Below are 14,735 nucleotides of genomic sequence, written 5' to 3' on the forward strand. Positions count from 1 at the left end.
TAAGAAGTGATTTGTAATGCATTTTAAATTCAAAATGTAAGTAAAAGATGCTTTTGAAAATTTTCAGGACCAAATCTACTAATTTCTCAAACTGGTAACGACAGTATTAAAAGTGGGCCGGGTAAATATTTTTTGCTCTCTCTATAATAGTAGAGACTTATAAGGGTGGGCCGATGGTCTAGGGTTACACTCTAGTGGTAACACGATTGACTGTCAATCCACAGGTTCGAATCCCAGGCACTGGAAATTTCTGAGATGCTCTTGAGTGTACCTACCTTACTAAGAGTCCTGTACTGGTTCTTCCCAGCCGGAAAGACGGCTTCGCGTATATCGGTGCTATACATCGGACACGTAAAAGAACTAGACTGTCTATCCGCAAAGAGCTAGGCTACTATATCCGGACAATTCTCTATCTAAAAGGATTTCTCTCTATCTGTTTTGGGGGCTTTATTTCAATCTGTCCCTCCGGTCAGATCGCTGTGTCTGAACCTTTAGAGGATAAATTTCGCCCCCTATGTGGCTGCGTTTGCTATATGTAAAGCGCCTTTGAACGAGTCTATCATGATCGGTGCTAGAACATTCTAGGGGTCAATATCGCTTTATCTGGCGTTTCGTCCGTAATAAGTATCGCTGGTTTGTACATGTATGGCTGTACAGAATCGAATTTACATCAGCATCAACAATCTTCTTAATGCCGTCTAATTCCTCATCAAACTCGATATCAATTATAATAATTCTTAGTTTTCTGACTTTTTTCGCTTGTAAAAATGACGCACACCTTTTAGTGTTTCAATAGGTGAGTATTCAGGGGAAATAAGCCATGTAATATTTTCTGGAAGGAACTATTTATGTCGGTATAAAATATATTTCAAAAAAAGATATACAAACATAAAGTAGTTATTTTATTTTGTTGTTAAAGCAATTTCGAGCATCTTCAAACCGTTACCCTTGCCCCGGATGCCCTAACGGATACCCCAGATGTCTTACGAATGAGGTAGGATTTTTACGGATGCATTACGGATCCTATCCGGAACTCATACGCAAACCCATCCGGGGCAGTGTGTTTCTAGCTTAACATGGCTGTTTTTTAAGTTGTTAAATTGTTCGGATTTTTTTCCAATGCCTATGTCAAATACTGCATTGCTTATTCCTCAGTTACAAAACCGTTCGATGTCCGAACGGTTTTAAAAATTCAATTAATTTTAGAATCTCGCTGTCTTTACAGTCGTGGCGTTTGGTCACAGTACCTACGGGGTCCGTATGATCTTTAGAGGATGCAACCGTTGGATATCCGTATGGATATTGCAGACAAGTCGTTCGGAGCTCACAAGGAGCCCGGCCTTGCTTCGGAACATTTCGAGTTCCGTATAAAGGAACCCATTAAAGTCCCCCTCCCCCGAAAATCACGCAGTAATTCCTGTATGAGAATATCGTACTGGCCCAGGCGGAGGCGCATTTTCACCGAGTTCCCAAGTCCCTTACGAATTCAAACAAAAGGTCATTGATCCTGCAATTATGAATTTACTTAACATGTACGCCTCCGCCGCCGCCGAGCGTTCAGCTGCTCTTGTAGCAGCAGTGTTAGGAGTACCAATCATTTTTGGGCACGAGCCTGGTGCAACGCGAGCCGCAAGTCCAAAGGTCTTAGACGATGTGGCTCCATTCTGTACTATGCCTGGACAGTACTCGGTGAAACTTAGAATAGATATTGCTGTTTTTATACCACCTTGAATACCAAGGATGTCGTACGGAGCCCGTGCGGCGATCGTAACGTCCTGCTAGCAAAGTGCGGACTTCGCACGTTTTCCATACGGTGCCCTTAATATCGTACGGACATCATACGTTGACCGTGCGATTTCCCTGCGATAGCCGTACGAGCATCGGCAAGCCTGTTACAAGCTGCTCCAGAGTTCGAAAATCTTTACGAGCTCATGGAGAACTCAGTGGCTTGGTGAAACATTTTCACCGAGTTCCCCAGTTCCTTACGAATTCAAACAAGAGGTCGTTGATCCTGAAGCGCTCACATGTGTACAAGGCTTCAAGTTTCCACGTCATGTATAAACATATAGGGAAAAGTGGCCACGCCCTCTGGTGGCCATGTTTTTTGACGAATAAAAAAAAATGAACAATCTTGGTAGAGGGTCACACAAGGACTATCTGTGTAAAAGTATTTTAAAATCGGGTATTAACTAAGCAGTGTCACACAAGAAGATTTTTAAAGTATCAACTATAAACATATAGGGGAATGTGGCCACACCTCTGGTGGCCATGTTTTTTGACGAATCAAAATAATTTGAACATTCTTGATAGAGGGTCACACAAGGACTATTTGTGTAAAATTTTTCAAAAATCGTGTAGGCAGAGGGTGACATAAGGACCATTTGTGTAAAATTATTTCAAAATCGGACCATTGGTTTAAAAGGAGATGTAGTTTGAAATTGTTTTCTATTTCTTTGTGCGACCAAGCGGAACCGTTTGAACAACTTTGGTAGAGGACCACCCAAGGAACATCATGGCCAATTTTCCTCAACATCTATTCAGTGGTTTTGGAGGTGATGTCGTTTAAACACAAATGATGGCAACGGACGACTTGGCGCACGCACGCACGCACGGACGACGAACGACGGACACAGCGTGATCACAATACCTCACCATGAGCACTTTGTGTTCAGGTGAGCTAAAAATCCGTACGACGCTCGTGCGAGTCAACGATGTCCATGCGGACGCCGCGCGGTACGAGTTTGCCGAAATTCGAGTACGGAGCTCGTAGCGTTCTTGTGACCAGGATATTAGTTTATTACTTTATCTCATCATAAAGAGCGAACCTCTAGGCGTGTAAAGTTTAACTAAAAGTACTAGCATTCAAACGCAACGGGAATACATGCATCTTCACATGAGAGGTGTTATGTAATATGTACGTTTGCATGTATAAACTTAATATATGTTACATGCTAAATAGTTAAACTTACATTTCAAATACTGGTATACTAATAGTAACTGCGTATTGTGCATACCAAATTTTATGTATATGTCATTATTCTATCGTTTTTCCTTATTATTTAAAGGGGCTAAATGTCTAAGTCCGCGTGTCTATTTTTGTCATTTTGCTTTCGGACAAAAGTGACAGTGTGTGGATTTTGTTTAGATTGCAATCGACTTGTACATTTTATACTTTTCCTTTTACATTCTATACTTGTCCTTTTAAGCTCAATCATGAGATCGGATCTTGTTGTTTCGGATTTTCGGTTCAAGATTCGTACATAAAGTGGGCTTACTCTTATAACGCCTAAAATAACATTACAAAAGAAAATGAAGATGTTTCAATAGAATATAGAGATCACACAATTATTTAAATAATACATATTTAATTTTATACATGCATGTGAAATGATAATTGTATGGTACAATAAATGTAACTTTTGTGTTGTATATAATTGACTTGAAATTATGTGGTAATTGGATATGTACTTGTTTTATGATGATATTATGTGAAGATTTGTCGCCATATTTGTCTGTATTGTTGTTTATGCCACATGGGTCTAAGACCTTCTGGATGAAAATGAAATAAACTTGTAAACATGTCTCACGGTTCTAAACATGTTTTGTTTTTCGGGAAAGTTCGTATATTCAATAATCCTCGGATTTTAATGTTTAGCCATCATTTTCTGGCGGACTTAAAAGTTTCAAAACAAAAGAAAAGACATTTATCTTAATGTCTTCATTTTTTCTTACATGACAACACAAAATCCTGTTATATCATAAGCTAACATAATGTTCATGTTGCTAACAGAAATACTTTAAATCCTTTCAGAAATAATATTTCTGTACGACTCTATAAAGCAGAATTATATCGAAAACGGCCTAACTGCAGAAGCCTAACTGTTGCTTTCCATGTAGTTATATACTTAACCTTGGGTATAGTAGTCGCAACTTGACCGCGATGGTTGACCTTAGGCTGACTATTCATATCGATTATTTCATTGTAGAAATCAAGGGTGCTTAGGGTAGTCGTGTATATTTATATGGAATGAGTTTATATACAGTGCAGTATCAAAGTTTATATACTTACATTTGATCAGTTAAAACTTTCCAGTACACTAATTTATATTTACACAAATTGATATTTCCTTTTTCTCGCGCAGCTCGTTTTTTACGTACACTCCTTTTCAATAATAGGCTGTGCCTTATTATGTATTATAATGCAAAGGTCAACCATCGGGGTCAAGTTGCGTCCACTATATTGTTCTTGTAAGACATGTCACCCTTCAATGACCACATAAAAGCAACAACTTTGTTTCCATTTTTAATATGACTGTTTTCTCACAAATTCAGTCCAATATAATTTAAAAAATGATCACATTAAGCTATTCCTCCCAGTATGGACATAGAAGCAATTCCGTAAACATAAGACTTTTTGGAAAAAAAAATGCAATTTTATCAAAAATGACCTCACTATCAAAATTGTTTAGACTGATTAATGTTCATAACCTATGATCTATCTTGAATTGAAAACAAACATTATCTTTCAAAAATTAACGCAACAGATATAGTTCTAAATAGTTTCTGAATCTGAACAAAAAACATTTATTTAAATTTCAAAATATATACGCTATCAAAGAGGAACATCATTTCACAGTGTAACGTAAATCACCGAGGTTATATCGACTGAAAATAAATAAATGCCATACAAACACATTTATGCACAGTTCTAATATTTATACATGTACTCCTAGTAGCTACACGTCTACAATCCTTAAGTAAGTTAACAATGTTTAAAGTCCTATATTGTCTAATTCCCTAGATATCTGACAGATTGTGCACGGTTCACAGCATAACGTCGTAAAGAAGTCTTCCACGATTGAGCCCTGAAAAAAAGAATACAATCCTTAAAAATTATGTATCTATGATATTCAATACGGCAAAATGCTAACTACTATCACGGTATATTTGGACTCGTCTGAGTATAATAAAATAAGAAGTATGTCTTTGATGTTAACCAAAGAAACACAAATAAACCTTTTTACCACGGTGCCTATACCACGTGACTTTTATGGCTATGTGTGGGTATAAAAAACATAAACAATCGTCGATTCAGGTAACATTTTTCATGATAACTTTCTTAATCCTGCAGCAATTTTATTCAAATAAAGACGAGGGCCCGGCCATAAGAAAGATACAATCACGGCCCATCAGTTTGAGAAGAATAGATTCGCATTTTTGTCGAAAAGTGCAACCGCGCATTTTTCAGTCAGATAATCGACGTGCTATGTGTGGGTGCATTCTGTTAAAATCGTTTATAAAACTCTTAAAAATGCGTTCAGCGACAGGGCAAATGGAACCGAGAATGTAATTTTGCCTTGTTTAACAGTTGCATAATGATTGTTAAGAAATATAGCGTATTCCTCTCGTTTTTTAAATAAATGAAAAAATGTTATGTGTGGGTGTCGCTAAATTTATGCTATGTGTGGGAGTAAACTCATAAAAATGATACCGTGGCTTGAGATACTTGCACTAAGTGAGGTTTAACTTACTCGTGTTACATTCATAGAAATGAGTATCCATCTAGCATAACTGATCTTTTTATTTGGTTACGTAGATCGGAAAGACTTTTTTTTAAAATTTTTATTAAGGGAGACTTTTCGGAAATTATTTTTGTGTCAAAAAATGGATACAAATAGGGGGGTTATGCCTCTAGAGTATTAGTAAGTTGATTTATAACATCACTGACCATGTGTAAAGCATAAAAAGTCGGCTTTTGCAACTTTTTGTCAAAAAGTTGAAAAAAATGTTCTCCAAGGCCATAAAAACATTTAGGGTCGGGCCAAAAACTTAGGGTAGGTCGGGATACCGGAAACAAACAATTTTTTTACGCTTTAGAAAGTGGCTGTGTTATAGAGAATAGCGCGTCAGATTCATTTTTGTTATTGGTTACGAGCGCGTGTTATCAAACATCTTTAAACATTAAAACTCTGATATATGTTTGAAGTAAAATTTATGAAAACGTTATTTCCGATCTCCTTCAGTTGCGTTAAAGTGTTTTTTTATCTTGATGCATAAACAACGTTTTTTCATGAACACGCAATTGTATCATTGTCCCAATCTGACTAAAGTACATATCCTATTACGCTACGCATAGGATCTGAGAACGACCTATTCATTGCCTCGTTTTGACGACCCTTTCGCTAGCCAATCAGAGCCTAACTTACAACATCCTGCAAATCTACCTGTAGCCTTGACTTTTGATATTTACAATTTTTATGTCATAATGTATCAGATAGCTGGTTAGTTCAGTCGGTAGGCCACTTGCTTTGTAAGCCAGGGGTCCCGGGTTCGAGCCCTGGAATGACTGCACATTTTTCTTACTCTTTGACATTCGAACAAGTCGTCTGATTGGATAAAATAAAAATAGCAATACTGGAAATCCAAAATATACAGAAGACGAATGTGAATGGGTCGTTCTCAGATCTTCGTTTAGAAGATCAAGTACTTTAGTCAGATTGATCATTGTCCCTAAGGTAGTTTTAAAGGGCAGTATGTGTGACAATATAGTGGATGCTGCTCCATTGTAAATTCCGCTGCTCACCTAGTTCGTGGTTAGTTGCAGCTAAATTGGTATTTATTGTAGCTTTGCGCTATACATTTGAAACAACACAAATTACTACTATTACAGGGTTGTAGTTCACTTTTCAAGCATAAAGAAAGGGCTTCAATCCCTCGAACGAAAGTAAAGTACCTGCGGTAGTGCATGTAAAAAGACTGCTATTAAATTCATACCACACACATAACACATGGAGTCATTTCATCAGAGTCGTTATTCATGCTTAAATCACTGTACGTCAGCATTGCGCCTTAACTGTTCACACGAAAATATAAACACATAGTTAAGAAATGATATTTTGACAAAAGTTTACATAAAGAAACAGTAAAAAGGTAAGACAATATGGTGAACTCTTTCATACCAAACAACAAGGTGAATCATACTGCATGGAGAGTTTACTTGCCTGACTTACGCTTTTTACTATTGAAAATATTTTGTATATAAACAATGTTCAAAATATCATCTGTGAATAAAACTAACAATATACTCAGTTCCAAAAGAAAGTGTGCAATTTTTAAATTTAAATATTTCAAAAAATTCCCCAACGTTTTTGTTTCATTTTTTCATACACTAACTCTCAGGTATAACTCAAAATCTAAAATGCACACCAATTTGTTTACGAACTGATTTAAATTTTTGTACCAAACATTACGTTTTCATGAAAATAACCGAGAAAAAATAACAGAAAACTAAGTGCACACTTTCTTTTGGAACTGAGTGTAGGTTTGACATGTATGTTGTGATGTAGTAAGTTTGTTCGTTTGATTTCAACGCCCTTTTTCAACAGTCAGAGTCATATGAGGCGGACAGTTCACCTAACCATCGTTCCTGGGAAGTACCAGTATACTAGACTCCCATCCTCCGTAAGCAACTGCATACTTTCTCACACATAAAGAGACATAGTCGGTAGCTGGAGCTCGAACCTACGGTCCTCTATCAATGAAAGGTTACAGTGGTTTGAAGTTCCTTGGACAGTTCACCCCCTTCATAACAAACAATTTTATTCTTAATTTGTTTGACAATTTCTTTGAAGCCTTATTTTCTGCAATGGTCTTATTAGAATGAATGTAAGCGCTTACAAAACCAAAATAAAAAAAAAACAACTTACGATAGATATTATCTCACAACAGACCTGGGACGAACTCTTCTAAAATCACAAACTGAAATTTTAATTATCAAGAAATGTAATTGATTGAGTGTTTCTTTAAAATTATTTGGCTGTACTTTTAGCGATAGAATCGCTACAGATTGGTTTTGCAAGCGCCAACATTCATTCTAACAAGACCATTGCAGAAAATAAGGCTCCAAAGAAATTGTCAAACAAACTAAGAATAAAATTGTTTGTTATGAAGGGGGTGAACTGTCCAAGGAACTTCTCTTAAAATGATCTGACATAATTTTACCAACATTTTTATTGTCTTCTACTTTGTTAATGATAAAGGACACTCCATTATACTTATCTACTGTGACCTGCCTCCGTGATCGAGTGGTTAAGGTCGCTGACTTGAAACCAATGTAACTCCCATTGATAGAGGACCGTAGGTTCGAGTCCCAGCTACCGACTACGTCTCTTTATGTGAGAAAGTATGCAGTTGCTTACGGAGGATGGGAGTCTAGTATACTGGTACTTCCCAGGAACAATGGTTAGGTGAACTGCCCGCCTCATATGAATCTGACTGTTGGAAAAGGGCGTTGGAATCAAACGAACAAACAAACAAACAAACAAACTTACTTCGTCACAACATAAATGTCAAACCTAATGTTAGTATTATTCACAGATGATATTTTGAATATTGTTTACATTTTGTTTATATACAAAATATTTTCAAAAGTAAAAAGGGTAAGTCAGGCAAGTAAACTCTCCATGCAATATGTTTCACCTTGTTGTTTGGTATGGAAGAGTTCACCGTATTGTCTTACCTTTTTACTGTTTCTTCATGTAAACTTTTGTCAAAATATAATTTCTTAACTTTGTGTTTATATTTTCGTGTGAACAGTTTAGACGCAATACTGACGTACAGTGATTTAAGTATGAATAACGACTCTGATGAAATGACTCCATGTGTTATGTGTGTGGTATGAATTTAAGAGCAGTTTTTTTACATGCACTACCGCAGGTACTTTACTTTCGTTCGAGGGATTGAAGCCCTTTCTTTATGTTTGAAAAGTTGTTTGAACTACAACCCTGTAATAGTAGTAATTAGTGTTGTTTCAAATGTATAGCGTAAAGCTACAATAAATACCATTTTAGCTGCAACTAACCACGAACTAGGTGAGCAACGGTATCATTTTTATGAGTTTACTCCCACACATAGCATAAATTTAGCGGCACCCACACATAGCATTTTTTATTTATTTAAAAAACGAGAGGAATACGCTATATTTCTTAACGATCAATTTTCAACTGTCAAACAAGGTAAAATTACATTCTCGGTTTTATTTGCCCTGTCGCTGAACGCATTTTTAAGAGTTTTATAAACGATTTTAATAGAATGCACCCACACATAGCACGTCGACTATCTGACTGAAAAATGCGCGGTTGCACTTTTCGACAAAAATACGAATTTATTCTTCTCAAACTGATGGGCCGTGATTGTATTTTTCTTATTGCCGGGCCCTCGTCTTTATTTGAATAAAATTGGTGCAGGATTAAGAAAGTTATCATGAAAAATGTTACCTGAATCGACGATTGTTTATGTTTTTTATACCCACACATAGCCATAAAAGTCACGTGGTATAGGCACCGTGTTTACTACATAAGCGTAATAAACTTGGATCAATTGTATCATATAACATACCTTAATTCCAAATAACGTTCTGACCTTGACCCTTAAAGCAAATGTAGCACACGGTATCAAACCCATGAACGGTGTCTCTCCAAGTCGTATCGCTGCCATGTATTTATGATAGCACCAACAACAACATAAACTGCATTCTAAAAGTAATAGAAGCTACTATGATATTTTCATAACATAACCAAAAATATCATAATTTAACTACAAAAAAAAAACAACAGCAAAACATATAACGATATAATCACATAAAATAAATATGTTTGCACAATATGTAAAGATTTCGGTGCATAAAACAATTATAATAATAACATGACTACAAAAGACAGTGCCGGCGTTCCATAATTATTCAACGTTAATTCTTATCCTACAGCTATTTTCTTCTCTCAAAAATTAAACAGTCCTCGCCCAAATAGCAAAGCCAATATCATATCATATCATATCATATCATATCATATCATATATCATATATCATATCATACCGTATATCATATCATATCGTATCATATCATATATCATATCATATAGTATCATATCATATATCATATCATTTCATATATCATATATCATATCATATCATATCATATATATCATATCATATCGTATATCATATCTTATCATATCATATATCATATCATATCGTATCATATATCATATATAATATCATACATCATACATCATATCATATCATATCATATATCATATCGTATATCATATCATATCTTATCATATCATATCATATATCATATCATATCATATCATATCATATCATATATCGTATCATATCATATCATATCATATCATACCATATCGTATCATATCATATCATATCATATCATATATCATATCATATCATATCATATCATATATCATATATCATATCATATCATATCATATCTCATATCATATCGTATTATATCATATCATATATCATATCGTATCATATCATATCATATCATAACATATATCATATCATATCATATCATATCACATATCATAACATATATCATATCATATCATATCATATCACATATCATATCATATCATATCATATCATATATCATATCATATATCATATCATATCATATCATATATCATATCATATCATATATCATATCATATCATATCGTATTATGTCATATCATATATCATATCGTATCGTATCGTATCGTATCATATCATATCGTATCATATCATATCACATATCATATCATATCATATCATATCACATATCATATCATATCATATCATATCATATCATATATCATATCATATCATATATCATATTATATATCATATCATATCATATCATATACATAAATTACATTATACTGTACTCATCATGAAGTAATATGATGCACTCATCATTATGCTAATTGCTACATCATTAGTTTACTTAAATGGCTTGTCGGTCAATAGTCAAAACTAGTGCTCGAGGTCTCAAAGACTGAAGGCAAATAATTGAATATATACTGACCGGCAAGCCATAAAATAATGGTTATATAACATGACATCAGAAATAAGCTTTCATAATTTTTGCTTTCTTTAAGATTTTACCGAGCAAACTGTAGTGTTGAATAACTGGTCAATAACTCAAATTATAGACCGGTGACTAAATTAATACACATGTAACAGGTAATGTAATAATATATAATCTAACACGATCCGATTTATTTCCATGACAGAATAAGTGTTATTATGCAACATGCATCACTGTCTGCACGTCACAATTACTACATCATAGCGTTAAACGCCGTAACGTCGCACTGGACAAGAAATCCACGCGTAAGAATCGATATAATGTATCTAGCACAGAAATCATCTCTCAGGCTATAATTCCTTTGCATCTGAACTCTAGGCATGATTTTATTAAACGGCAAAAAATCACTGCTCCGGGTATATTATTTCTTAATTATTACATGCCTCCTTATACTAGTTATATACTAGATCTATAAATCACGTATTTTGTGCTTTTAACCAGTCTACAGTTTAAGAGCTATGTATAACACAATTCCTTTCAAATCGAAAGATGATTTACTTGAAGCTCTTACAAAGTACCAAAATATCTGAAAACATTTGTGTTAAACAACAATAATAAAGTTTTCATTTTAACATGTTTACATACTAGTAGAGTTGCCTTCTTCACATGAACACAGTTTCGTTTTCCAGTCTCTTTCACTGAGTGTATCATCAAATGACGCCGGCGGTACTATTCGACCTTGAGCTTTACTGTTTGACCTTTCTGTCTTTGGCTGCGTTACTACTGGCGTCTCCTCGGCTGTGAAGGAACCGCCAGTCATCACAACTGTTTCGTCATTTTGAGCTGAAACATGATATGTCTGTACCATTACGATTTTCAGTTACTTAAAAGTTGAAATACGAAGACAATCTGCATTAATTAACATCCATATTAGGATAACGGTTATCAGTGTTATTTCTTTTCAGTCAACAATGCTCTATAAATGCACTGAAATAAAAAAAAACCTGTGTACCTGATCTTTGTACATACATACAACATACATTGCCGTAGTTTAAGGCCTGTTTGTTGTGACGTAATTCAGGAAATAGTGACGAATGCGAGCAAAAAGTTACCTTTCTCTATGCTTAAACATCATTATATTTTTCTATGTAGATAATTTCTGTCTTTATTTACCCTGTGTTTCAGCATAAAATAGTTATAAATATTGCCGATCTTTTCACAGAGGATAATGTGGAAATTTATTGAAAAATAATTGGATACAAGTGGAGAAAGTCTTAGAATAGGTGTCTGGTTACTTATCGTTTCAAGACCCTCTCGGCCAGATCCGTAGTTATATTTCTGAGTTGGGAGACCAGTCTGAAGACTCCGGCCTCTGGTTGGTTATTTCTGAGTATAAACTGAAAATTGGCCAATGACAAGGCTGTATTTTTAGACTGGTCCCAAAGCAAGTTTTATATAACTTTGCATGGAGTACGCGCATCGATAGAGAAGAAGTCATGATTACATCATTTCCTTTAAGGTATTGGACCCGTAATAGGGTATCTCCTTCCTGAAGAGTATTCAATTCCTACCATAAACCTACACTGACTGCAATTTTCCGAGGGGCGTAGGTTCAAACCCCACTGGGACCAAATTTTTTTCCCATGTTTTCCTTTTTTTCTAGTAAGTTTTTACTTCTTTCAAGACTAATTATGGATGAATTGTACAAAAGTGGAAAATTTTCATTTTATAAGCAATTTTTTTGCTGTTCAATGTGAATTTACCTCTGAATCAGGAGGGGTAGAGTTAGACATCTTCAAAAATACTGAGTTACGTGCGGTAAAAGTTCTCTGTTTTTCCTTCATTCTTTAGATTAAATATTGTGAAAGAAATGCAGGTAGGTTTTACTATTGCCCCAAGGTTATTTTTGAATGAAGTGAGCAAAATTCAAAACAGACCCACAGGATTCGGCCTTAATTTTTATATGCTGGAGTTAGAATTCTGTCTCATTAAATCTGTTTACTTGAGGCACCCTAGACAAAAATGATTTTTACAGTTTTATTTTATGTTTTATAATTGTTTAACAATAGTTTGATATTTCTTTTATCAAAATTAATGCTGTAATGAATTCTCTGCAAACGTTTTAGATAGTGGCCATCACATTGAATTTTGTCTCTTCTTGAGCGTGAGGAAATACCATAAATTATACAAAATTTACAAAAAAACGGCACGGTAAAAGTTGATTAAAATTTACAACACAGTGTGAACCATGGTCAACTTTAAGAATATTAGACCAAGCAAATGCCATTTTTTTTAAATATTACTATTTGGGGTCCAATACCTTAAGTTTATTTATAACGAGCAATAAACAAGCATTTTAACATCATCTCTACTACATACAAAACTATAAAACATGATTCCTGCCAGGGTATTTACGAATGCTGAGTCATTCTGTTGTTTATATCTTACATCACTGGAAGCATAAACTTACACAGAGAGCTTCGCCAGCCTTCAGGCTTATCTGCAAAAACAATCTTGGTTTAACAAACCGAATTATTTCTACAACAACAAATCGGCCATTAATCTAATGAGCACATGTTTTTTTTCCTGCAATAAGGTGATGGTTTTTCTTTTTCCTTTTGGCATGACCACTCTGGAGTGAAGCAGCTACATTTGTTCTGTTCTGCTCTGTTCTGTTCTGCAATTATACTTTACCAATGAATAATTAGAGAAGAAGAATTTGAGGCGCGTGCTCAGCTTGTGATAAACACTCACGGAAATTGTTCTCCCACAGAGATAATCATGTCCCGTTTTCATGAATGGTAAGCGCTTGATTGACAAATATACTCACGTGCTGGCAATTGAAACAATACAATATTGCATTCAACTGATTTGTTCGGAAAATGTGTAAAAAACTTATACATGGGGAATACATTAAAATATTACACAGAACAGCTGAAAACTAAGTATATATATTGTCTATGGTAAAATTTGACATTTTTTATTCAGACAGTCGCTTTGTTACAACTTTAATGTGTTAATGGGTGGGGTAACGGGTAATGACGTATTCAATTTGTTAATCTGTTCGTTTGTGAATCTAAGAAATGATTGCAGAGTAAAAGAATCCATTATAGCAGAGAAATACTCTTACCTGCCATTATTTACTGTATGTACTGCTTATTATGTTGTCAAATCCACAACGCACATAAAATGGAATGGTTTACACAAACTAGTATATCTTCATGAATTATACACAGCCGGGTATAGACAGCATCCAAGAATAAACTTAAAAGACGTCAGCTCATAGCGTTCTTGTACCATCTACACACAAAGGTCACATTATTTTCGTGATCAAAATATTAGTCAGTTATCCAAATGATAAGTCTTAGGCTTAGTTTGAAACAAAACCTTAAAAAATATGCACCAAGTTACTGCATCCCAGCTCTCAAAATGCAATCCAAAGCAAATCTTTATCTGAACATTTAGCACGTGTTAAACATAAATGAGTAGCACAGTTGTGGTGAGCGCTTACAGGTAAATGTGTTCTTAGACGCTTGCAGGAATTCCAGAGAATACGCTTTGGAACTTATCATTTTAGATCTGTTTTATTTCTGTCTTCAAAGTGGAAAATGAGCTGGCGGTTGATTGCACGCACCTAAGGAATTATTGCAGAAACTTGAACAAACAAAAAATTATTATTATCAATAATTTGCCAGTGATAAAAGACGAGAAAAACAAGAACAAAAAGAAAAGAAAAACCAAAAAAAAAAAACAAAAAAAAAAAAACAACAGGGACACAAAAGCATAAACGAGCCCAAATCAGTACCAGACCAACGATTTAACTAGTTCTGTATGTTCGGTCAGCGTATTTACTACAGTGCAGAAT

The 14,735-nt window shown here is 34.8% G+C and overlaps 1 protein-coding gene across 1 annotated transcript; it reads right to left on the minus strand.

Moving 5' to 3' along the window:
• Window positions 1-4,289: 4,289 nt before the first annotated feature.
• On the minus strand, window positions 4,290-14,404 carry LOC123528223 (placenta-specific gene 8 protein-like). The gene is made up of 4 exons (XM_045307952.2): window positions 14,001-14,404; window positions 11,516-11,713; window positions 9,397-9,533; window positions 4,290-4,865 (listed from the first exon to the last, which is right to left on the minus strand). Exons 1-4 carry the CDS (start codon window positions 14,005-14,007, stop codon window positions 4,773-4,775), a joined length of 435 nt encoding a protein of 144 aa, XP_045163887.2. The 5' UTR covers window positions 14,008-14,404; the 3' UTR covers window positions 4,290-4,772.
• Window positions 14,405-14,735: the final 331 nt, after the last annotated feature.

Source organism: Mercenaria mercenaria, chromosome 14 (assembly GCF_021730395.1).
Source record: "Mercenaria mercenaria strain notata chromosome 14, MADL_Memer_1, whole genome shotgun sequence".
Taxonomy (NCBI): Eukaryota; Metazoa; Mollusca; class Bivalvia; order Venerida; family Veneridae; genus Mercenaria; species Mercenaria mercenaria.

Coding starts and splice junctions, on each gene's coding strand:
- LOC123528223 (XM_045307952.2), bottom strand. Junction 9,534..11,515: donor TGAAGAAGGCAACTCTACTA/GTATGTAAACAT, acceptor TATTACTTTTAG/AATGCAGTTTATGTTGTTGT. Junction 4,866..9,396: donor GAACGTTATTTGGAATTAAG/GTATGTTATATG, acceptor TCTTTTTTTCAG/GGCTCAATCGTGGAAGACTT.